At 40.3% G+C, this 22,777-nt stretch overlaps 1 protein-coding gene across 1 annotated transcript in view; it reads right to left on the reverse strand.

Moving 5' to 3' along the window:
- Positions 1 to 22,777, reverse strand: part of SETDB2 (SET domain bifurcated histone lysine methyltransferase 2) — a 108,592-nt gene that overhangs the window by 31,386 nt on the left and 54,429 nt on the right. Inside the window, exons 12-16 of the mRNA XM_036743908.1 lie at positions 21,409 to 21,505; positions 19,255 to 19,592; positions 17,150 to 17,238; positions 16,302 to 16,412; positions 13,441 to 13,925 (exon numbers count right to left, since the gene is read on the reverse strand). Coding sequence (XP_036599803.1) covers positions 13,441 to 13,925; positions 16,302 to 16,412; positions 17,150 to 17,238; positions 19,255 to 19,592; positions 21,409 to 21,505 — 1,120 coding nt within the window. The remainder of the gene's footprint in view (positions 1 to 13,440; positions 13,926 to 16,301; positions 16,413 to 17,149; positions 17,239 to 19,254; positions 19,593 to 21,408; positions 21,506 to 22,777) is intronic.

Below are 22,777 nucleotides of genomic sequence, written 5' to 3' on the forward strand. Positions count from 1 at the left end.
CGGTTAATCGACTTGTCTTACGATAGCATACTGAAACAAGAATTTGAACCTGCGAATCTCATTCAGCTTTGGCTACAGGTGAATGAAGCATTCGGGGATTTATCCAACGAAGTTATACAAAGATTATAGTCATTGGTAGCAACTTATTTATATTAAATAAGGTTTTCTGCTGTAGCAGTTAGGTAAACAAAAAAGCAAAGCTCAATTAGTGGCTGGAAAAAGGTTATAGGAAGCAAGATAATCAGTGACACCACATTTTGAGGAACTTTGCGCCCCAGAACAAATCAACCCATTACATTATTGTTGTATGTTATCACTATGTCATAAATATGAAATTTTGAAAGTATATCAATAAATATCTATGTATGTTACCTCATTTTTATTATACTGTTTAAAATGTTTGTATTATCATAAAATACAATCAATTTTTGTCTGAATGAAATATTAGCAAAGAAATCATCCGTACAAATCATTTTGTGGAAAGTGCTGGGGAGACACTATGATTGTTTGCTCAAGCAAGGCATCACTAGATAGTTGTAAGGCATTGAAGGTTTGTACAAGCAGGGGAGTGGTATGATGACAATTAAAATAATTGCGATGTTGCAGGGTAGATTGCAGTGGGAGGTACAAGAAGCAGGGGGACCAGTTGGATTTGGGCAAAATGTCAGGTATGATAAAAGGCAGAACTTGAATAGAAACAGTAAAAGTAAAGGGAAAGGATAAATTTTTTAAAATTTACCAAATTTGGTAGTGAATTGGAAATAGGAATTCAGGGAGAAAGAGAAGTTGAAGGCCAAGGAATCTAAGATTGGAAAAGAAAAGAGAAATCATCTGGTCTGGGGGTGGTGAACCTGTGGCTTCGAGGCCACATGTGGCCCTCTAGGTCCTCAAGTGTGGCCCTTTGATTGAATCCACTTTATTATTATGCAGTTTATTATTACATCTCTGATAAAGGGATGGCTCTTCTCCTTTTCAAAGACAACCCTTGCTAAAGGAGCCCTTGCTCTTCTTTCCACCTTCTCCAACTGGCCGCTTTCTCAGTCTCCCTCTTTATCAAGTTCTCTACTATCAATTCACAGATAGTAATTGGGTAATTTTCAAAAACACCTTCAAAGACTTACATTTATGCCTTAACACAGTATAAAACACAACTTTCAGAAACACTTGAAAAATAATTGAATAAAACACAAGCTTTGGATTCTGAAGCAAAATTTAATTACATACAATAATTAGGTTGCTTAAGTCATTATTCTCAGTGTATTAGCAAAGTTTCTATGAGATTTACATGAATAATCTGCAAAATCTTGATATGATTCCCCTAGACATTCAAGACAAGGAAAATCATGTTGCCCTACATTATGCCTGTTTGGGGGTGAGTCTTTAGTTGCATGGGGAAAGACCATTGCTTTCTGCCCTCATCTTTAGAAACAAGTTATTTAATGTGGGGCTATGGACTTTACTGTGGCTAGATGTTGGAGATTACAAAGTGCAGTTCAGAAACAGTTTTGAACTGTTTTTTTGAACAGTATTTTGAAGAAAATAGGGATCTTTGTGAGGTGGAAACCATTCTTACTCTGAGCCTCTTGATCTTGTGTTGAAATTTCATTTATTAGCAATAATGTTGACTTTATATGCTTAGTAAAATACAACCTTTTAACATTTCTGTACTGCTGTATGCTTGGCAAGTGCTTTCAGAAAGATGTTCATAGTAACTGTACATTCACATCTTCAATTTACAGATAAGAGACTCAGAGAAAAGTTCACCTACGCATGGTCACATAACTAGTCATTTGTAGAACCTGGGCTCCCCTGACTTAGTCCAGTGTTCATCCTGCCATTCTAGATTATGCCTGTTGATGTTTGTAGAGGAACATTAAAATATTTCTAATAGGGACGTGGGATTTAATAAAGTTTGTTTTCAAGAGTTTGTAATGCACATTTCCTATCTGTCTTGATTTCAGGAATCTTTGTCCAGGTAGATTTAACTTCAGTGATAAAATGTATTTTTTCCCCCAAGGTTCTTAGATTGGCCTACCTTTTAGCATGATTGACTGACTGCTAAACCAAAATGATTTTCTTTTTCTTAAAACAATGCCTAAAGAGTAGTGACTATCAGCTGGCTTATTGGGATTCTCAGCCAGCTATAAAGTTAGCTTCCACAGATACTGTGTGTGCAATGGCTTTCTAATGAGACTCCCTACCTCAGGTCTCTTACCACTCCAATCTATTCTCCACATAATTGCCAAAGGGATTCTTTTTAAACACGTCTGATTACGTCATTTCCCTGCTCAGGCAACTCCAATGTCTCTCTGTTTCCTCTCAGATAAAATTCAAGTTATTCTCTACATAAGATAGATCTAGAAAACTGGAGAAATATTAATTGCTCATGGGCAGGCCAAGCCAATATAATAAAAAATAACAATATTGCTGAAATTTTAATGTAAATTGATTTATATAGTCAATGTCATGCCAATCAAGCTACAGAAGGATTACTTTGTGGAACTGGACAAATAATAAAATTCATCTACAAGAATAAAAGGTCCAGAATCTCAAGAAGAATAATGGAAAAAATGGGAAGGAAGAGGGCTGAGTAGTCCCAGATCTCAAAATATACTATAAAGCAGTAATTATCAAAACAATTTGGCATTGGTTAAGAAAAAGAGAAGTCAATCAGTGAACAGATTAGGTACACGATATATTGAAGCAAAATAAGCATGGTTGCCTAGTATTTGGAAAATTCAAATATCAAAACTACTGGAATAAGAGCTAACTATTAACAAATGTTTAGAAAAAATTGGAAAGGAATCTGGCAAGAACTAGTTATAAATCAACTCCCCCACCACATATAAAGATAAGCTCCAAATAGGTACATGACTACAAATAGGTTTAAAAGGATGATATCATAAAAAAATTAGAAGGGCATGGAAGAACTTGCCTATTAGACATATGGATGGGGAAGAGTTCATGGGGGATACAAATAAGAGATAGAGATGATCACTAAAAGTAATAAGTAAAATAATTTAAATGAAATAAAATAAAAGTAAAATAATTCTGATTACTTAAAATTAAAATGTTTTTACACAAACAAAACCAATGCAGCAAAAATTAGAAAGGAAGCAAGTAAATGGGGAAGAAAGCATCTTTGCAGCAAGTTTCCCTGATAAAAGTCTCTAAGCTATATAGAGAACTGATTAAAATTTATAAGAATAAGAGTCATTCCCCAGTTGGTAAGTTTCCCTGATAAAAGTCTCTCAGTTATATAGAGAGTTGATTCAAATTTATAAGAATAAGAGTCATTCCCCAATTGGTAAACGGTTAAAAAATAGGAATAGATGGTTTTCAGAGGAAAAAAAATCCAAGTTATAAAAAAGTGATATGAAACAATTTTCTAAATCATTAATAATTAAAGAAATGAAAATTAAAACAATTCCAGTGTACCACCTCACACCCATCAGATTGGTAAAATTGAAAAAAAAAGGAAAATGACAAATTCTGAGGGAGCTGGGCAGGAAAAGATATATTAAAGCACTGCTGGTGGAACTGTGAGTCAGTACAGACATTCTGGAAAGCATTTTGGAACTATACCACCAAATCTATCAAATTGTGCATACTTATTGACTGGATAATGTAGTTACTAAGGCTATAAAAGACCACCCCCCAAAAGAGGAAAAAGACCCATATGTAGATATTATTTATGACAGCTCTTTTTGTGGTGGCAAAGAACTGAAATCTGAAAAGATACTCTTCAATTGGGGAATAGCTAAAGAAGTTACTGGGCAGCTAGGTGGCACAGTGGAAAGTGTACTGGACCCTGAGTTAGGAAGAATCCTCTTCCTGAGTTCAAATCTGGCCCCAGACACTTATTAGCTGTGTGACCCTGGGCAAGTCACTTAACCCTGTTTGCCTCAGTTTCCTCATCTGTAAAATGAGTTGGAGAAGGGAATGGTGAACCAGTCTCTCTGGCTATCTCTGCCAAGAAAACCCCAAATGGGGTCACAAAGAATTGGACGCAACCAAAAAACAACCGAATAACAATAAAAAGAAGTTATGGTGGATGATATGATGGAATGCTGTTGTGCTATTATTATTTGTCCTTCATTTTCAAGGAGGACCAACAACATCATGATGTCAGGTTAAAATAGTGGATCACAGATGATGTCTTGACTTGTGCATGAATTGGATTTAAGCGAGGCAGAGTTGCAGGAAGTCATCAGCTTCACTCTCTCTTCTGGTCATTGAAATTCAGCGGCAAGACAAAAGTCAGGATGACCGGTACAGCCCAGTGGAACACCTTGATGTCTTCGACGTCTGACCAAGCTCTAAGTACTCCACAGCACCTGCTTCAGCTGCTCTTACGGCCATTGGAACAAACTGTTCTCACCTGCTTCACATACCCCCTAACTCACCCTATGGGTTTGAGGCCCATGGGTTACCCTCCCCTTGGTTTAGCCCACCTGCAGAGATGGTTTTACCAGGGTGTGGCCCCTGTGCACGCTATAGCTCCTTGGAGCCACCTGCGAGAGTTGGGTGATAGGTGGACGAGAAGGTAGGTGAGTGAGAAGCCTTAAAAAGGTGGCTGGGCCAGCCCTAACACCAGAGGTGCTAGTCCTTCAGGAACACCTCATATAGCCCAAATGTGCCATAAGAAAGAAAGAAAAGAACGCTTTTCAGGAAAACCTGTATGAACTGCTGCCAAGTGAAGCGAGCAGAGTCGGGACATCAGTTTATGCAATGACGATATTATAAAGAATAACAACTTAGACACTGTAGAACTCTGATCAGCAGAAATAATAAAGTTCTAGCCCAGAGGACTGAGGATAAAACACGTCACATGTTATCACATACAAGGGAGGTACCCAGAATGAGACAGACATTTTTTGGACATGGCCAATATTGGAATTCATTTTGCCAAGCTATATATATTTGCTCCAAAAGCTTTACTTTGTTTTTCATTTGGCAGTGTGAGAAAAGGGCAGAGAGGCGGGAAGGAGAAAAAAGTAGTTTTAGTTAATTGAAAAAAATTAATTTAACTTTAAATATATACATACATATATATGCACATATATATACACACACACACACAAACTACTATTTTATTTTTAAAGCCCTTCACGACCCTGCCCCAATCTACCTTTCTAGTCTCATCATAAATTACTTTCCTTCCCATACTCCAGTACCGTCTCCCTGTTCCTCTCTCATGGAAATCCATCTCCAGTCTCCTCCCATCCCCCTGCTTTGCACCAGCTTTCAGCCATGCCAAGAATGAATGTTTTCCTTCCTCTCCTCACTTCATCTCACTGAAATCCTTACTTCCTTCAAGACACAGATCACCTTTTACCTGAAGCTTTTCCTGATCTCTGCAGCAGCTGCTGCTGCCCTTCCTTCCTTCCTTCCTTAAACTACCTTGTATTTACCCTGGATGTACTGACTGTATTTGTACAGCAGTAGTGGAATGTCAAAGAGACCAGCGTGGTTCAGCCACTTTTATTTCCCAGCCCCACTCATGCCTGCTCTGTCCCTCCACCTTTTCATCTTCTGCCTCCCTGCCAGTGATTCATTACCTCGATGAGTTTCCTGGTATAAACATGTTCTGTTCTGGGAAGTTGGAACACAAGAATCTATAGTTCTTTAAAAAAATTTTCTTGTGGTTAGCAGTGTCTATAAAGACAATGTAAGCTTTTTAAGCAAATAAAAGTCAACAGGCTCTCTCAATGAACAGAAGAAAAAGACTTCAGGTTTGTTTTTAAGGCAACCTGAGGCTTTCCAAGGGGAAAAGAGATACAGAATTTCCACCTTGGGGTCTACAGTGAAGGGAAAGTGAGTTAAGGAGGGACTAGACAGAAAAAGAAAAGGGAGAGAGACAGGGGATGGTGTGGGAGGGAAAAGGAAGGTAGAAGAGGAAGAGGAAAAGGAGAAACTAGAGACTGTACAGAAGGGAGACAAGTTAGAAGGTGATTATAGGACCACGAGTAAGAGGTGACAAGGACCCACATTTGACTATGACATTGTGAGTAGAGATGCCACTTCTAGACCATCCCTCTGATGCCATCACAGCATCTGTCCCAAAAGCCTCTTTCCAAGTCTCAGCCCTGATCCTTGTGGTGGCTGCCTCATTCACGCTCTGGCCCTCCCAGCTCCATGTGCCCTTCCCTCATCTAGCCCTGTATGATGGATCTCAATGGGAGTTAGTTTCCAACTCCTCCAGCTTCAGGCTTAGCTGCGATCCTCAGCCAGGGTACTGTTGAGTTCTTTCAGGATGAACATAGACCCTAACCCTAGAAATGATAAAAGTCTCCCCGGTACTGCTTTCTTGAGACCTCAGGTCTGTGGCCTGGCACCTCCCAAGCAGGGAGTGGGAGATCAGGGTCATCTCAGAAAGCTAATGCCCTTGGGGCTGAGCTTTTCAATGACTTTTCTTGGTACAGTGCTGGATCTCTTTGGTGAGGGACCTCACCCTAACTTAGGGCAATTGTCATTTTCCAAACATGCATCTCTACAGGTGAAGCCATTTGCCTAATAATCACCAAACAGCTCTGGAGATCTGGGTCGCATCTCCTATTTTTCTTCAAGGTTCAATTCAGATGTCATGTCCTCCATGAAATTTTCTCTAAGTCCTTCAGCTCTTACTCATTACCTCTAGACCAATTAAAAACCCTGTTATTTAAAGTTCTTTACAAATTAGTCTCTTCTATATTTTTAGCTTTCTTCTTTTTTTTTTGATCAAGATTCACCTTTAAAATGCTAAATTAGGTACTCGAGATACACATGCAAAAACACAAAAGTCCCTGCTCTCAAGGAACTTTCATTTTGCTCGTTAATCAGTCAATAATCCCTTCTCACACACATCTCCTCTCCATCCAAAGCCACCACCCTGGTCTAGACACTATTGATTAAAAATACAAAGTAAACTTTTTAAACAAAGAAAAGTTAACAGACTTTCCTAGTGAACACAAGGAAAAGTCTTCAGGGTTTTAAGGAACATGAGGTTTTCCAAGTGGAGAAGAGATAAAGAATTACCACCTTGGGGGTCTACCTTGGGTATCCTGGTTTGGGCACTGCCTAGTGCCTGAATTATTCCAATAGCCTCTCAACCCGTCTTCCTACCAGTCAATAAACATTTTCTGAGAGCCTACTATGTGCCTCGCACTGTACACTGGACATACAAAGAAATGCACAAGATGGTCCCTGCTCTCAAGTTCACAGTCTAATAGGGGAGACAATATATGAAGAACTATGTGTAAAATAAATTGGGAATAATCAACAGAGGGAAGGCACTAGAATTAAGGGAGGTTAGTAAATGTTTCCTATAGAAGGTAGGATTTTAGATGAGACTTGAAGAAAGACAGGAAATCCAGGAAGTGATGAGGAGGGAGAATATTCCAAGCATGGGGGATGAGCCAGTGCAAACGCTCAGTCAAGAGATGCGGTATATTGTTTGAGGAACTGCAAAGAGGCCAGTGTGTGTTGGTAAGCAAAACGGGCTCTTAGCACTCAGTTCAACCAAGTGCCCTTGAAGAGTTTGGCTTTTGTTTCCTTTGATTAATTCGGTGTATTTCATTGAGTCTTACCAGGTCCTAAGCCCCAGGCCCAAACCCCTATTAGGTGCTAAGCCTATGTGGGTGTGAAGCTCCCAGGGTACTAAGGGGAGGTGCTAATTCAAGAGCCAATCATAGGAGCCTAAGTTCTGGTCATTCAGGTGACGTTTGATGACGTCTGAAATGGTATAAGAAGAGAAGACAGAGCTATTTGCTCAGGGCTCTCACTCGTGGTGGTGAGATGATGCGGAGACTCTGGGCAGCTGTAGCTAAGAGCCCTCCAGCTCACAACCAGATGTTGGGACTTTGTTGAACTCTGTATTGGGATTTGAATCAGACAAGGTCTGTCTGTCGATATTTGTAATTTGTTTGTATTTTGCTCTGAAGTTCAGGGTGCTGGCTTTTTCCCCTGAACTAAGTGAATGATGTTTGTATGCTGGATTAAAGTAAACTTGTCAACCCCTTAACGTTGCTTTCCTTACTAAAGCAGATCAAAAGAACCTGGGCTTTTGCAGCGTGCTGGTAGCATGCTTGTTTGTTGGGCTTGTGTTGGTCTTTCACCCCCACAACAGCTGCTAGCCAGATTGTTGAAACACAGTGTCACTAGATCATGGAACATGTTGGGGGATGGAGGAGGGACATGGTGTGTAGGTATAAGAAGATTTGAAAGCTGGGGAGTTGGTTATGAGAGACTTTGAAAGCCAAAGAAAAGATTTCATATTTGATCCTGAAGTTCAGGTAGCCACCAGAGTTTATTCTGTAGGTAGGTGACATGATCAGGCTTGTGTTTTAGGAAAATCATTTTGAAAAATGAGTGGAGAATGGACTGGAGTGGGGAGAGATGTGTGGCTGGGAGACCAACTAGCAAGTTATTATTACAAAAGTCTAGGAGCGAGGTGATGAGGACTTGCACCAGGGTGGCAGCAGTATTAGAAGAGAGAAGGCAGTTTATGCACAAAATGCTATGATGGTAAAATTGACAATCCTTAGAAACGGACTGGATATGGAGGGTGAAAGAGTGAGGAAACACAGATGACACCAGGATTGTAAGTTACTGAGTTACTGAAAGGGTGGTGGTACCCTCAAAAGTAATACAGGGTGTTCCTAAAGTCTGGACACATAAGCAAAAATGCATATTTTCAAGAAATGAAGTGAATGAAATTTTTAACATTTTATTTAATTGGAATATTAACAAATAACATCTTCAATATGATTTCCATCATTTGCGATGCAAAGGTTAATGCGCTTTGCAAGATTCACATGAACTCGATGCAGTTACTCCACATTGCCGTCAATTTTAGCACATTCACTCTTCATGCGCTCAATCAAGTGTGTGATTTTCATTGAGTACACCTTCTCCTTTAGCATACCCCAGAAAAAGAAGTCAAGAGGGCTAAGGTCTGTTAATATTCCAATTAAATAAATAAAATGTTGTTGAAAATTTTTGCCTATGTGTCCAGACCTTAGGGACACCCTGCAGGGAAGTTAGGAAGAGCCGAGGGCTTAGGAGGAAAATTTGTTCACTTTTGAACATTTTGAGTTTATGATTTCTACTAGAAATCCAGTTCAAGAGGTCCAAAAGGCAGTTGGAGATGGGAGACTGCTGGTCAGCTGGAAGGTTAAGGCTGGATAAGTAGATTTGAGAACCATCAGCATAGAGATGATTATTGAGGAGAGGATTCTGGGAAGATGGCAGAGTAGGTCAGAAAATTCTCAAGATTTTCCTCCACAAAAGAGAAAAAATAGTGCCTCAGGGCAAACATAGAGTGGTAAAAACAAAAAAGAGAAGGGGAAGAACAGGGGTCCTCCTGGGATGATCAGAGAAGATCTGAAGAAAAATCCCAGAGAAGGTTTGGTCCCTGTGAAGAGTAAACACCTCTAGGTTAGGAGCACTTAAACAACAAGGGGCAAGCCCTGGGGTTGGCCAGGTTGGGAGGCTGCCTCAGCCCCAGCTACAGGAACTTCTACCCCTGGGACAGGGAGGAGAGTTGGGCATCTGAGCTCAGGAAGATCTAGGGAACCTCTGCTAATACGGAACCACCAGACCCAGCTGTGCTGCAGAGAGCAGTGGGGTGAGAAGGAACCAGCACATGTCTGGTGAGTGCAGAAGCAGTGGGGCAAGGATGCCACTGACTGTGGGTGCTCATAGCAGGCTGGAGGTCTTGGTTTTGGTTCAAGGTCAGAGAGGAGAACTGAAGGAGGATCTGAGGCCAGAGGCACCACCCCCATGCCCCAGGTCTAGAGGTGATTACAAAAAAAAAATGCACAGGCAAAGGAGACAGAATCCAACAATAGAGAACTACTATGGGAAGAGAGAAGACCAAGGTTTGTCTTCAGAGAAGGATAGTGAAGCAAAGAAACCCTCTTCCACTCCAAAGAGTAATGTGAATAAGAATTTGTAGAAGAACTTAAAAAAGACTTTAAAAAATAAAATGAGAGACTGAGGAAAAAACAAAACAAAACAAAAATAAGAACAATCTAAGAAAAACAAGAAGATTATGAAAAGAAAGTCAACCAATTAGAAAAAGAAATCCAGAATATTAAGGAAGAAAATGACTCCTTGAAACTCAGAATTGGGCAAGAGGAAGCCGGCAAAGTTATAAGAGACCAAGAAATAATAAAACAAAATATAAGAAAGGAAAAAGTAGAAGAGAAAGTGAAACATTTCCTAAGAAAAACAACTGATCTGGAGAACAGATCAAGAAGAAAAAATATATGGATAATCGGACTACCTGAAAGCTATGATCAAAAAAAAATATTGCTACAACGCCACAAGAAATAATTAAAGAAAATTGTCCTGAAGCATTAGATCAAGACAGGAAAGCAGAAATAGAAAAAAGTCCACTGATCATCACCTGAAAGAGATCCTATGAGGAAAACCCACAGGAATATTATAGTCAAATTCCGAAACCCCCAGCTCAAGGATAGACTACTACGAGCAACAAGAAAAAAACAACTTACGTATGGTGGTGCCACAATCAGAATCACACAAGACTTAGCAGCGGCAACACTGAAAGACCATAGGTCTTGGAACACTAGGTATAATCAAAGAGCACAAGAACTGGGATTCTGGTTGAAAATGTACCGAGCAAAGCTAAGCATAATCCTGAATGGAAAAAAAGGACATTTAATGAATTGTCAGACTTTCAGGACTTTGTTTAAAAAAAAAAAAAAAAACAACAAGCCTGAACTTAATAGAAGATTTGACATACAAGAGCCAAGAGAAACACGAGGTACATACCAAAGACCAATTACAAGGGACTCAATAAAGACAGACTGTTTACCTTTTATGTGTATAAAATGTATGTCTAATGTTGTTATTAGTAATTGTGTAGTTCATAAGAAAGAATGAGGTAGATCTGAGAATGCTATGACTTCAAAAAGTAAAACTGTTCAGGAGCATCTAAAAAGAGTAATTATCTTACACAAATGAGGTGTGAGAGGAAGAACTGACACAGAGGAATTAGATGGAGGAGGTGGGCTGTTAGTTCTGTAAACCTACTTTCATTGGGAATGGGTTCAAGAAGGAACAATATGTATACATCTAAGAGAGTATTTATAAAATAAAAGAGTACAAAAGTCTTATAAATTTAGAAAGAAACAAAATGCTTAGAGGATGGGGGAGAGAGGATAAGGGAGGGATCTTCAGAGGGGAGGGTGAGGGAATAGGTTAAAGGGGAATATAGAAAGGTGCTTAGATTGATGGGAATGGGAGGATAAGGGAGGGATCCTTGGGACGATAAAGGAGGGTTCTTGGGGGGAGGTAAGTTAAATAAAAGGAAGGCAGGGAGTAGAAGTAAAGTAGAGGAGTCAGGAGGGATAGGAAGTAAAAGATACACACAAACATAAAAAACAAAGATTAGGAGCAGACCATCCTTTTGTGGGTTCTGCTGTTCTAGAATTTGTTTAGAGTCATAATTTAAAGCTATTTGGAGGGGTTAGGGGAAGAGTTCAGGCGAGTCCCTGCCTCCACTGGCTCAACCTATCGTTCCCCTTTTCTTTGCTTTTGCATGGGCTCTCTGTTCTTACGTCTTTCTCTTGGAATTTGTATTTTTTTTTAAATTTTAAAATTTTAATTTCCTTCTAAGGTTCTGGTAAGGTGTCAGCTTCCTCTCAGTATTCATGTTCTCTTCTGCCTTAAATTACTTTGTATTTACTTGGAGGATCGTAGATCTTAACTGGAACTGGAAAAGACCTCAGAGCTCCTCTATCCAGAGGTGTCAAACTCCCAGCTTGTCTGCTGCAAACAGCTGGTAAAACTACTAAGTGCTGCAACAACCAGATGAGAATGTAATTGGGAAGTGTTTAACAAAATAAATAAAAATACAATATAACCTAAATAACCTTACCTTGCATTTTTTAAAGTCAAAACAGGCTACAGGGCTCCATTTCTATTTGACTGACAGCACTGCTCTATTCCAACCCACTCATTTTACAGATGAGAAAAGGAAGAGGCCCATGGAGATGATGAGACTTGCAAATAGTCACTTATCAAAGGATTTGAATCCAGGTTCTCTGACTCCAGATCCAGTGATCCTTCTACTGTACCAGATACTCCTTACTTACTGGTCTCTGTACTCAGTGTAAAGCCTGCTCCCTCTGCCCTGGTCCCTCAACTACAAGTTGGTGTCCTTGTGGACCAGGAATTTTGTTTTTAACTTCGTACCCCCAGGCTGTCAAGTAATAAGTGTTTGCCAAATTATGTAGGAAAAACACCACAAGCAACTCAGGAAAGTCAAATATTGTTCAACAAACTGGGATTCTCTCCTCTAGTTTGTGAGAGGGAATAGGCTTATTCTATCTACTTGCAGGACTGATTTTATTAGAAATGTGAGAAATAGTGGAAGGAGTTTTGTTTCCACAGGATAGTGATAGCAGACTGTAAGCAAGTGACTGGTGCTAATCAGAGCTGTGATCTAGCAGAACCAGACCTCTGACCCGTGATTGCTATTATGACAATACCAGGGAACTTCAACTAGAGATGAACAACTTTCAAATCTTTTTTTTTTTGTAGGATCAGATGATTTTCTTTTTTCTTTTTAAAAATTGATTAAGTTTCAGTTTTCAACATTCACTTTTATAAGATTTTTGAGTTCTAAATTTTCCCGCCACCCCCTTCTCAAGACAGCATGCAATCGGAATATAGGCTATGATCTTAAACATATTTCCACATATCCCCATTATTCATGTTGTGAAAGAAGAATCAGAACAAAAGGGAAAAACCACGAGAAAGAAAGAACAAAAAACAAACAAAAAAGAGAAAACACTACGCTTCGATCTGCATTCAGACTCTGTGGTTCTTTCTCTGGATGTAGACAGCACTTAAAATCTCTAAGTCTTTTTTTTTTTTTTTTCACTTTTTAAAGTTCTTGCAACAACAAAATAACGGCCACAACTCAGGAGAGCTGTTAATGGAGCAGGCTATCTGGTCCTTGACATGGAAACAATAGATGCTGGTTGCAGAATGGTTATCAAAGTGCCTGGCACACAGTAAGCGCTTAATAAATGTTTACGGCTGAGGCTCCCCACTTCTGACTGTCTGGCCTGTGGTTTCAGAACGAGGCATACATTTTTGGACATGGCAATGTGGAAATTTGTTTTGCTTAATTAATCCATATTTTTTATAAAAAATGTTTCCCCTTTTTGGGGGGAGGAGAGGGAAGAAAGGAAAAAAATAATGCTTAATTTTTCAAAAAGAGCGGCTGGGCTGTGTAAGGGCCACCGGGGCTAGGTTCTAGAGGTTAGTTTGGTGCGCCGGCTTAGCTTTCGAAGGAGGGAAGGGATGGATTTTCCCGGCCTCCCTTTAGCCTGGACACGCCTTGTTGGGACTGAAGACGAGCTGGGGTGGGGAGCGGGGAAATCTCGTCTCTTTCCCCCGCCCGTTCGGGGCGGCGGTGGTACTTACCAGCGGGGTCTCTTACGGCCTCGTCCATCATGATTGACAAGCAGCCTGGGCCCAGCTGGCTCGGGGTTAGACCGCAGGGCCGGGAAGGTGAAAAGTCTAGGCAGGACCAGGTGCGGCGTCCGGGGCTCTCCAGGCTCCTCCTCTCCCGTAAGTCAGGCCCTGCAGCCCTAGTCTTCTCCCCCGTGATGCCGAGGGGTTGGACCAACTCAGTTTCCATTCCTCGTTCAGCAGCACGGGTTGAGTTTCGTTTTCTTTTTGAGGGATGGACCGGGTGAGGATGTCGGTTTTCTGCTCGCTGCACTCCCCACCTCGCCGGGAGTCCAGGGCGCTCAGGCCACCCGGGCTGGGTGCTTCTAGGACCCGGGGCCCCCCCACCCCGAACAGGGGCTTTAACTGTTTTGCTTTGTGTTTTATCTCTATCTTGATTTTCGCTTAGCCGAGATTCCCCTGCAGCCCTTCTCCCTCCCCTTCTGGCAAGCCATCCCCTACTTTTAACAAATATATTTTAAAAAGTTTGGAAAAAAAAATCAAACAAAAAATCCCGTTAATCTAGCTTCTGAACCAGTATCATTTTTCGTTCTTGTCATTAGGGCAGTGTGGTGCTGTGGGAAGAACACTGGATTGGGGAGTTAGAGGCTCTGGTTCAAATGCCTATTCTGTTGCTGGTGACCATGGGAAGGTACTTCATCTCTCTCTCCGAGCCTCAATTTCCTTATCTGTCAAAGGGATAAGGAACGAGATGGTCTCTACCCGGCCACCCCCAAACACCCTGACTCAAACCCATGGTCCTTTGCTTCCTTTGGGGGTAACGGCGGGAGAGAAGCAGGCTTAAGCTATTCCAACACAATGTATTGTGTGAGAGCACCTTAGCAGCCGTGGGTGACCAGGCCTGGAGTTAACAGGTGTGCTTGTAGTGATCATCTTCCCAGCCCAAACCTGAGAGCTCCGGGGGCAGTGTTTGGTGGGGGACAACTCCCTATTCATCCAAGGCAAAACTGATCAGTCCTGAGTCCCTCTGTCAATTGGTAAGAAGTTATTTATTGAGCACCCATAGGGTGCACACACAGCACCATACAGTTTATGTGTGGGGGTACATGGTAAGGATTAGACACCATTCCTGCCCTCAAAGAGCTTACAGTATAATAGAACGGATGAGACAAAACGTATCTAACAAAATATATACAAATTACAGAAATATTCTTTTCAGGAATCAGTGCTTAAGGATGGTTTATACAAAGGCTGGGATCTCAAATATTGCCTCATCAGCCACTTGACTTCTCAGCCTTGGTATCCTCGTCTATAAAATGAGGCTAATAATACGTACCTTACAGGGTTGTTGTGAAAATCGAATGAAATAATGCGTGTAAAGTGCTTTGCAAACCTTAAAGCATTACATTAATGTCAGTTGGTATAATTTTTTAAAAGTAGGATCAATCAGAGGAAAGCTTGGACAGATGTGCCTTGAGCAGCGTCAGTTTTAAAGGAAGGAGTGCATGCGTAAAGGTAAACTTGGCAAAGTCTTGAAGAGGGGGAGGAAGAATAGTATATTCTAAGCAAATACTACAGGCTTTAATATATACTGGAAGATGAATAGTGAGCTAAGACTAAGGTTGGTTTGTCTTTTTTAATGAAAAAGGCTTGGAACAGTCACTTGATTGATATTGGTCATTTAGCCCCTCTGCTCCAAAATCTTCAATAACTGCCTTCTGACCCCTGAGTAAAGTTCAAGATTCTCTGCCCAGCATTCAAAGCCCTCCATAAACCTCTGTTTCAGACTTCTATCACCCTTCTCCAGTCTGCACTCCAGGCAAACTAGGCAACTCTTTCCCCAAACACATACTCCGAGGACACCATACTGCTGCTCAGGCCATGGCCTGGAATAACCTTTCTCTTCATGGAATCCTTGCCATTTCTTTAAAGCCCAGCTGAAATGCAGCCTCTTTCAGCAATCCCTTTCCAATATCCCTCCCTCTGTCCAGGTGTGACCTTCTCCCAACAGGCGTCTGTTTGAGGGAAGTGCGTGAATCTTACCTAAATTATATCTCCCCCAGGATGCAGCACAACTGCAAACAACAGGCTTCTAATTGTTTGTTTTATTGTAATGTATTAAGGAAAATGTGAAGCTTTTGGATGGGTTTAGAAGGGAAGGAAGTTATGCAAAGAAAGTGGTTCAAGGCCCTCAACTAGGTAAGAGTGTATTATTAAATTCCCAGTTGATGAATATACAGAGCAGTAATAGAAACAATTCTTTAAAAGTATTCTACAATTCAGGCTGAGCTTCTACACAGTCAGAATTACTGAGGTCTTAGCTCACTTTTGTTCTATTGTGTGGTTTCCATTTCCCCTACAAATAAAGCTTTTATGTCATGTTCAGACAGAGCTGTCATAATTTAAGTCATAAGGGCCAGGAAGATGTGAGGTTTGGTACCTGTGGAGTATGAGCCAAAAACAATATTCCTAAAAAACAGGAATAAAAGATAGAAGAATCTTTCTGTGACATATGCTTCCTTCAACATATTCATATTAAAACAATGACAAATTGTATGTTAATTGTCCTACCATACAAAACAATTACTTCCATCCTACTTATTCAAAAGCTGAATGTAAGTAAAGCGCCTACATCTATATCTATTGTCCACTTTCTGTTGTGTTTCTATGTCATTCTTACTTCAGGATTCCTAAATTACATTTAAGAAATCAGAAAAAATCTTAACACCCCCTCAGAGCCCCATCTCAGAGTGGAATCATTAAGACAAATTTCTTGATGGTACATGCATTTTTAATTAGGGGTTTTTTTTGTATAATTTATTCTTTAGTTTGTACTAAATGACATTAGCATACACAAAACACTTGTTTATAATATTCTTTTTCTACAAGTGTGAAAGCCACATTGACAAGGAATCTCTTTCTCAGGCATACTTCCAGCTTCATAACCATAATCCCAAGTAAGTTCCGTTCCTGCCTTCACATGCCTAAAAAGCAATACATAAATACATAAATAAACAAACAAATAAATAAATAGATGAACAATCGTACCCACCCACAATGAACAGCAGTCATACACATGGAATTTGGTTTTGTATTATTCATTTTAACAAATGTAACTTTTTGTATAAGGCATTGTGCTAGATGGTAGTAATGCAAAAGAAAAATGACAGTTCTTACCCTCAAGAAGCTTACCATCTATCATCAGGGTAATGCTTTGTATAAATCATTATGTAGGAGTATATATATCCCATTAACCCTTTTCACAATTATTTTCCGCATGCTCTCTGGTGTTTAAAATAGTCTGTTAGGAAGACCAGTTACCCTCTAATTCAAATTTTAAAAAAATCAATTATAACACAACTTATAATTAGTTAAATAGAGCTTTTGAAGAATGAAGACCTGGATAAGTAGCCAGAGCATGTAGGTCAGGAAAGGGCTACTGTTACAGGAGACCCTTGGAATTCTGCAACATTTAACTTCCTGGGTTACATTTTATCTGAACCAGGTGTTTGTTCAAACTTGTGACCCAGGACAACATCAGAACCAATGTCAATAATTCAAAATTGCATCGAATAGGAATAATGTTAGGTAATAAAAAATAGACAAAGGTGCCATGTAGTTATTCTAAGAACATCAAGAACCTGTTTTTGTTGTTGTTGTTGTTGTTTTAAGGTCACACCTTTCATGTTTTCCCCCTACATAAGCAAAATTAAATTCAAACCTTTTTGTGAAGAATGCCACCCATGGGAAATTTCTGTCATGTGTCTCTACAAAAACATTCTGCACGAAGAGATTTGGGTTACAACTATGCTGCAAAAAAAAAAAAAAGATCTGAAATATAATACATATTGAAAAGAATTAGAAGGCTCAAAGCTTTTTTCTTTAAAAGCACCAGAGCATAATTTGGTTTTCAAGGTTTATTCCTTCCTTCCTGCCTCTTACTGTGGACCAAGTGTTCAGATTTCCTTAGTTTCTGTTGATGATTTAGAGTTATTTCAGATGGAAAAGTCATTTTCTTTGGAAAATACATTCCCATCCCATCCTTCCCATGAACCTAAGGAGCCCAGAGCAACCCTATGGCAAATAAGGATAGGTGTCCTAAGCATCCTGACACATGTAATGCAGATCACTGGGGAACACAGGCAGGATGGAAGGCCTGTTCTTGTTCCTTTGCAAGCATCCTGGCTCTTGGTTGTCTCAATGCTAAGTATTGTCCCCACTACAGAAGGCTATGTGGCTACCAGAAGAGGTACAAAAGGCTTTGCTTGGCTCCTGCGAGTTATAATTTCCCCAGAATTTAGCCAACCTGAAACAGTGGGGTACCACAGACTTACACAGCCTGACGCCTAGCATGGCCACGCCTTGAGAGGCAGCATGGTGTAATGGACAGGGAGTCAGAGCTGGTGTGAAGGAGTCTGGCCTTGAAATCCCTTTAACATTTACCATGGCATCACACTGCACAAGTTCTTTACCTGCTGCTCCAAATGGGGACAGTAAGGTATTTCCCTCACAGGGCTGTTTGTTGTGAAGGTCAAAGGAGCTTCTGGATGGAAAGTGGTTTGCAAAACCTACAGTACTATGTATAAGCCAGCTATTATATTAAGCTGAGGGGGGAAACTGGGTAGGAAGATTCCACCCTCATCTTATTAAGTGTCCTTCTGATCATGGCAGGTAGAACTGAGCCTGGCAAATACACATTCATTCCTTTCACACTGAAGGGAAAAACCCAATTTGTGAATTTTTGTTAAATTTATTCTTTAATTTAATTTAATTCTTGGATTATATATAATCCAAGGTAGACAAAGCTAACATTTGAAGCACATATGACAAACTTATCCTAGACAACTTCAAAAGGGGGAATTCCACTAGAAGAAGGATCCTCTAGTCCAGGGATCAGCAAAACTACTGCCTGAAGGCTGAATCTGGCCCACTGGCCACAAGCTAAGAATGACTTTTACATTTAAACATACTAAAACTTTATTTTAAAATATAAAAACCATTCTTAGCTCATTGGTCACACAAAAACAGGTGAAAGGTCCCTTGTCCTTCACTCTACCAATGCTAAGGGATATAGTTTCATGACAAATGTATCTCTACATCACAGGGTAGCTAGGAGGAAAGTATCTGTAAACTAAAGTACTGTATAACCAGTGACCCTAAAAACCACCACCCCCTCAAAAAAACAGCAGAAATTGTGATCCTAGGCAAGTGATGTAACTTCCATGTACCTCAGTTTTCTCTTCTGTTAAATGATTACTTATCTTATAGGGTTGTTGTGAAGAAAACATTTTGTAAACCTCAGAGTGGTATATAAGTAAGAGATATTTTTATTATGAAAGAGAAATCTTACCCACAGCACAGCTATAGACGTAATTCAAACTGAAGTTAGAATGAATAGGAAATCACGCAACTCAGTCCCTTCTCCTAACCCCATGTAAGACATATTCCTTAATAAATTCAGATTGTTTTACCTTACGGATTACTGAATAGCACTTCAGAGAGAAAATCACCCTGTGTTCCAGCCTAGATGATTCCAATACTGAAAATTTTTCGTGGGTAACTTCAATCTTGTGAAATCTTTCAGTAAACTCTGAGAGAATCTTCCTATACCCCTTCTCTAAATTAAATATTTTTTCCTATGACCTTATTTTTTGAAAATCCCCAAAGCACAAGTTAGGAATCATAGCTCAAAGCACTGCAAGGCCCTCAGGGCCCTCAAGTCCAGGCTGCAGAGGAACAGCCTGCCTAACAAGAGGCCATCCAAACCTTTGCTTGGAGACATCCAGTGGAGAGCAGCCTATACCTCATCTCAGTGTGGATACTTACATTCAGGAAGCGACCCACGTTTCCTTCTTTAGTAGCATCCAGTAAATAAATGCTATCTTCATGAAGATTCTTCACAGACTCTGAAACATCGATCTGTGTTTCAGATAGTGACTCTTCATCACAAAGGATTTCTTGATCTTGCCTTTCCAGCATTCTTTCCTCTTGGAAGACGTGCTCCTGAACCTCACGTTCTTTTATCCCAGTCGCATCACACCCTGAGGCCGCCTGATCACACGTGTTCTCCATGAGACTTTCTTCTTTACAATGATGGTTATCCAGCATGGTACAGTTGGTCAACTGCTTGAATTTGGAATTTTCACCAGGGCAGCTTGACTCCCCTAAGAGAAATGCCAGAACTTTTAAGGTTTGGCTGAAGAACAGCACTGGGATGAATACTGTAATCATAAAACTGCACACATCCTTGGTTATGGTCTCAGATTCCAGAAAATTGCTCTTTTTCCTTCAAATGTGCAATTAGATTCTGGCACATATTGGCAGCAATTTTTTAACATCTGCAGCAATTCCATTTAATTTTTGAAACATGAAGTGCCTACTATATGCTAGGCATTGGTGGTACGTAGCCCTCAGAGTTTACGTTCTATCGGGGAGGAATACAACACATAGTTTTAGAAGCAGTCCCTAACATAAGCACTGTGAGGCAGGAGAAAATTAATAGGGTTGCTGCCTGTGGCAGCAACATCTGCACTTAGAGGGGTTACGTCCTCTTAGAGGGGTCATGTCCTCTGCTAATGCTTGACGATGGTGTGCTGATGACCCTGGGATCTTTGATACCATGCCAATAAAGTGTAAGTTCTGGCAGGTTCTACCAAGATAGCAAAACCTCCAAGTACAGGCCAGGTGATGGATGGACTGTGTGTATGTCATCTGAAGACCAAACTCATGAAAGTCAGAAAGATCACACCTGTCACCCCTGTTAGCCAGAGAGCAACAAACTATTCTGGTATAGCAACTTGAAAAGTCCATCAATGAAGGCAAAGAGAGGCTGTAGCCAGTTTCAGTGGACATATCAATCACTAAGACTGATGAAGCCATATATCTTTATGGTAAGTATTATTGTTTTGGGTTTCAGTTGGCAGATGAGTCACTGCTTGTTCCTTTTAAAGGAATATAAAAGTAGTGGCAGTACGGATGCTGCCTCATCAACCAACCAAAGTAAACCTTCTATGCAATGTCAAAAGACCCAGGAGAAGGCCTCCAGTGCATGTGGTAGACTCTCTATGTACAGGCATGGACAAGAATCACATGGGACGACAAGGTATAGATGGGAGGGAGTGCCCACACTGATGGGATCATTGGTCCATTAAGGAAAAAGGTCTTGAGTAGCAGGCAAGCAAAGAAATCAAACATTCTTTTTAGGCAAAGGAGAAAATCTCCTTTGCAACTTAAATGGCATAAAGAATGTTATTAACTTTTCTCTTTTAAAAAAATCTCCTTTTATCTCTTTAAATTGACCCTCTTCAGTCATGGTTATGCTTTAATCACATTGCTGCTATCTGCTGTTCCTAAATGTGGCCACATGAAAAACTCTGTAAACTTGATAGGAACTGATAAATACAGGAGCCAAGTACTTTTGTAATGAATGGTGCCTATCAGCTGTTGGCCCCAAAATATATACTTTCTCAACTACAATGTCCTATTTCCTTATCTGTAAAATGAAGGTGTTGTGCTGGTGGCCCCCAAGGTCCTTTCCAGTTCTAGTTCTGTGACCCTATCATCTAGGATCCTCTGGACACAAAGAGCAGGGTGTGGCAATGTTTTGTCATGATACTAGGGAAAGGCTGAGGAGGGGCACAGCTCTCTCAAGAGCACTGCTTAACCTCCAGAACCAAGCACTGATTCAACTATGGAACTGAGAGGGACTCTTCTATCCCAAGGTTTCTAGGCCCAGGAAAAGAGCTGGAAAAGGGCTGCTTCTGTGTGACACTTTTGAAGGTTCCACTGTCAAGTTTCTTTTAGCAATCCTGACACCGGAGGACCAGGCCTCATCAGGTGTCTGTAGCTACTAGGTTAGCTGTAACTCCCAGGCTCAATAGCATGTTTGTTACAGTGTCTAAGAACAATGAAAAAAAGGGACAGATGACTCAAAGTTAGATTAAAAACAGGCAAGAGATCAGGAGCAAAAGAAAATCATACTTTTCTTTTCGTTGATATTGGGGATTGGTTGGACTTTAGTTGGCTGAGCTTCATCCTCCTCTTCTGAGCTTATACCAGACTCCAGGGTAATAATTCCCTTTAAAGAAAGAAAGAAAGAAAGGAAGGAAGGAAGGAAGGAAGGAAGAAGAAAGACAGACAGAAAGAAAGCAAGAAAGAAAGCAAGAAAGAAAGAAAGAAAGAAAGAAAGAAAGAAAGAAAGAAGGAAAGAAAGAAAGGAAGAAAGAAAGAGGAAGGTTGATACATTTACTTTCCTGGCAAAGGAGAGGCAATTAGCATTTAAAAACTTTTCCAAAAGAATTTCAAGATTGGTCTTAACCAGATTAGTTTTTCATTTCACCCCAAGGTGGTATAGGGGGTGGAATAATTTCTTTTTTTGTTTTTTGTTTATTTTTTGGTGGAATAATTTCTTAACCATAGTTTGGAAACATATCAATGAAAATAGGACCCAAAACCCAGCTTTCCTACCCAACCCTAGGCTGGGTTCTATTTTCTTGTACCTTCTGAAACAAAAGCTACTGATGAGTGTGTAGATGCCAAGAGCTAGTGCTACAATGCTTTTAAATAAAGAAAAGACTTCTGTCCACATTCAAAATATTCCACTTATCCTCAGGGGAAAAGTTCTCACTCTTAAATCACTAGTACAGCACATTTTTCTTTAACAGCCAGGAACACTAGAGATGACCATTCTTCCCCTGCGCCCATTCTGAGGAGTCAGGTAGAAGAACTTGCCTCCTCCAATTTTGGACAATGTACAGACAAATTCTTGACACTGTAATGACAATATATGTTTAAAGGAGAGAGACTGGGACTGATAATATTTAGAAAGGTACATTTCTGTACATGTGGGCACCATAGAAGTTCAAATAAAGTCAAGTCAATAAATATGATATTAAGTGACTGAAGTAATCCCTACTACCTATAAAGAATTTAAATCAAGAAGGGATTACATGATCTACATATAGAAAGGAAAAAATCAAAACGCTAAGTGCAGTTCAATTCCATACAACAAGAATTACTAAGCACCCACTATGTGCCAGGCACTGTGCTAGATGCAAGGGGCACAAAGACCAAAACAAAACACTCCTTAACACTCCCTTGCCTTCAAGGAGTTTAGATTGTGCTGGGGTGGGGGGAACACTGACAGTGGGGACAGTCAGGGAAGGCATTGTCGTGGTGGTGGTACCCGAGTTAGCCTTAAAGAGACCTTGAGCTTCCAAGAGGCAGAGGTGAGAGAGAGCATTCTCAGCACGAGACACAGCCTCTGTAAAGGCCCAGAGGCAGGAGACAGAATCTCCTCTATGGGGAAAAGCTAGCAGGCAAACCTAAGGGGGAGTCACACGAAATTATT

This window comes from Trichosurus vulpecula, chromosome 2 (genome assembly GCF_011100635.1).
Source record: "Trichosurus vulpecula isolate mTriVul1 chromosome 2, mTriVul1.pri, whole genome shotgun sequence".
Classification (NCBI taxonomy): Eukaryota; Metazoa; Chordata; class Mammalia; order Diprotodontia; family Phalangeridae; genus Trichosurus; species Trichosurus vulpecula.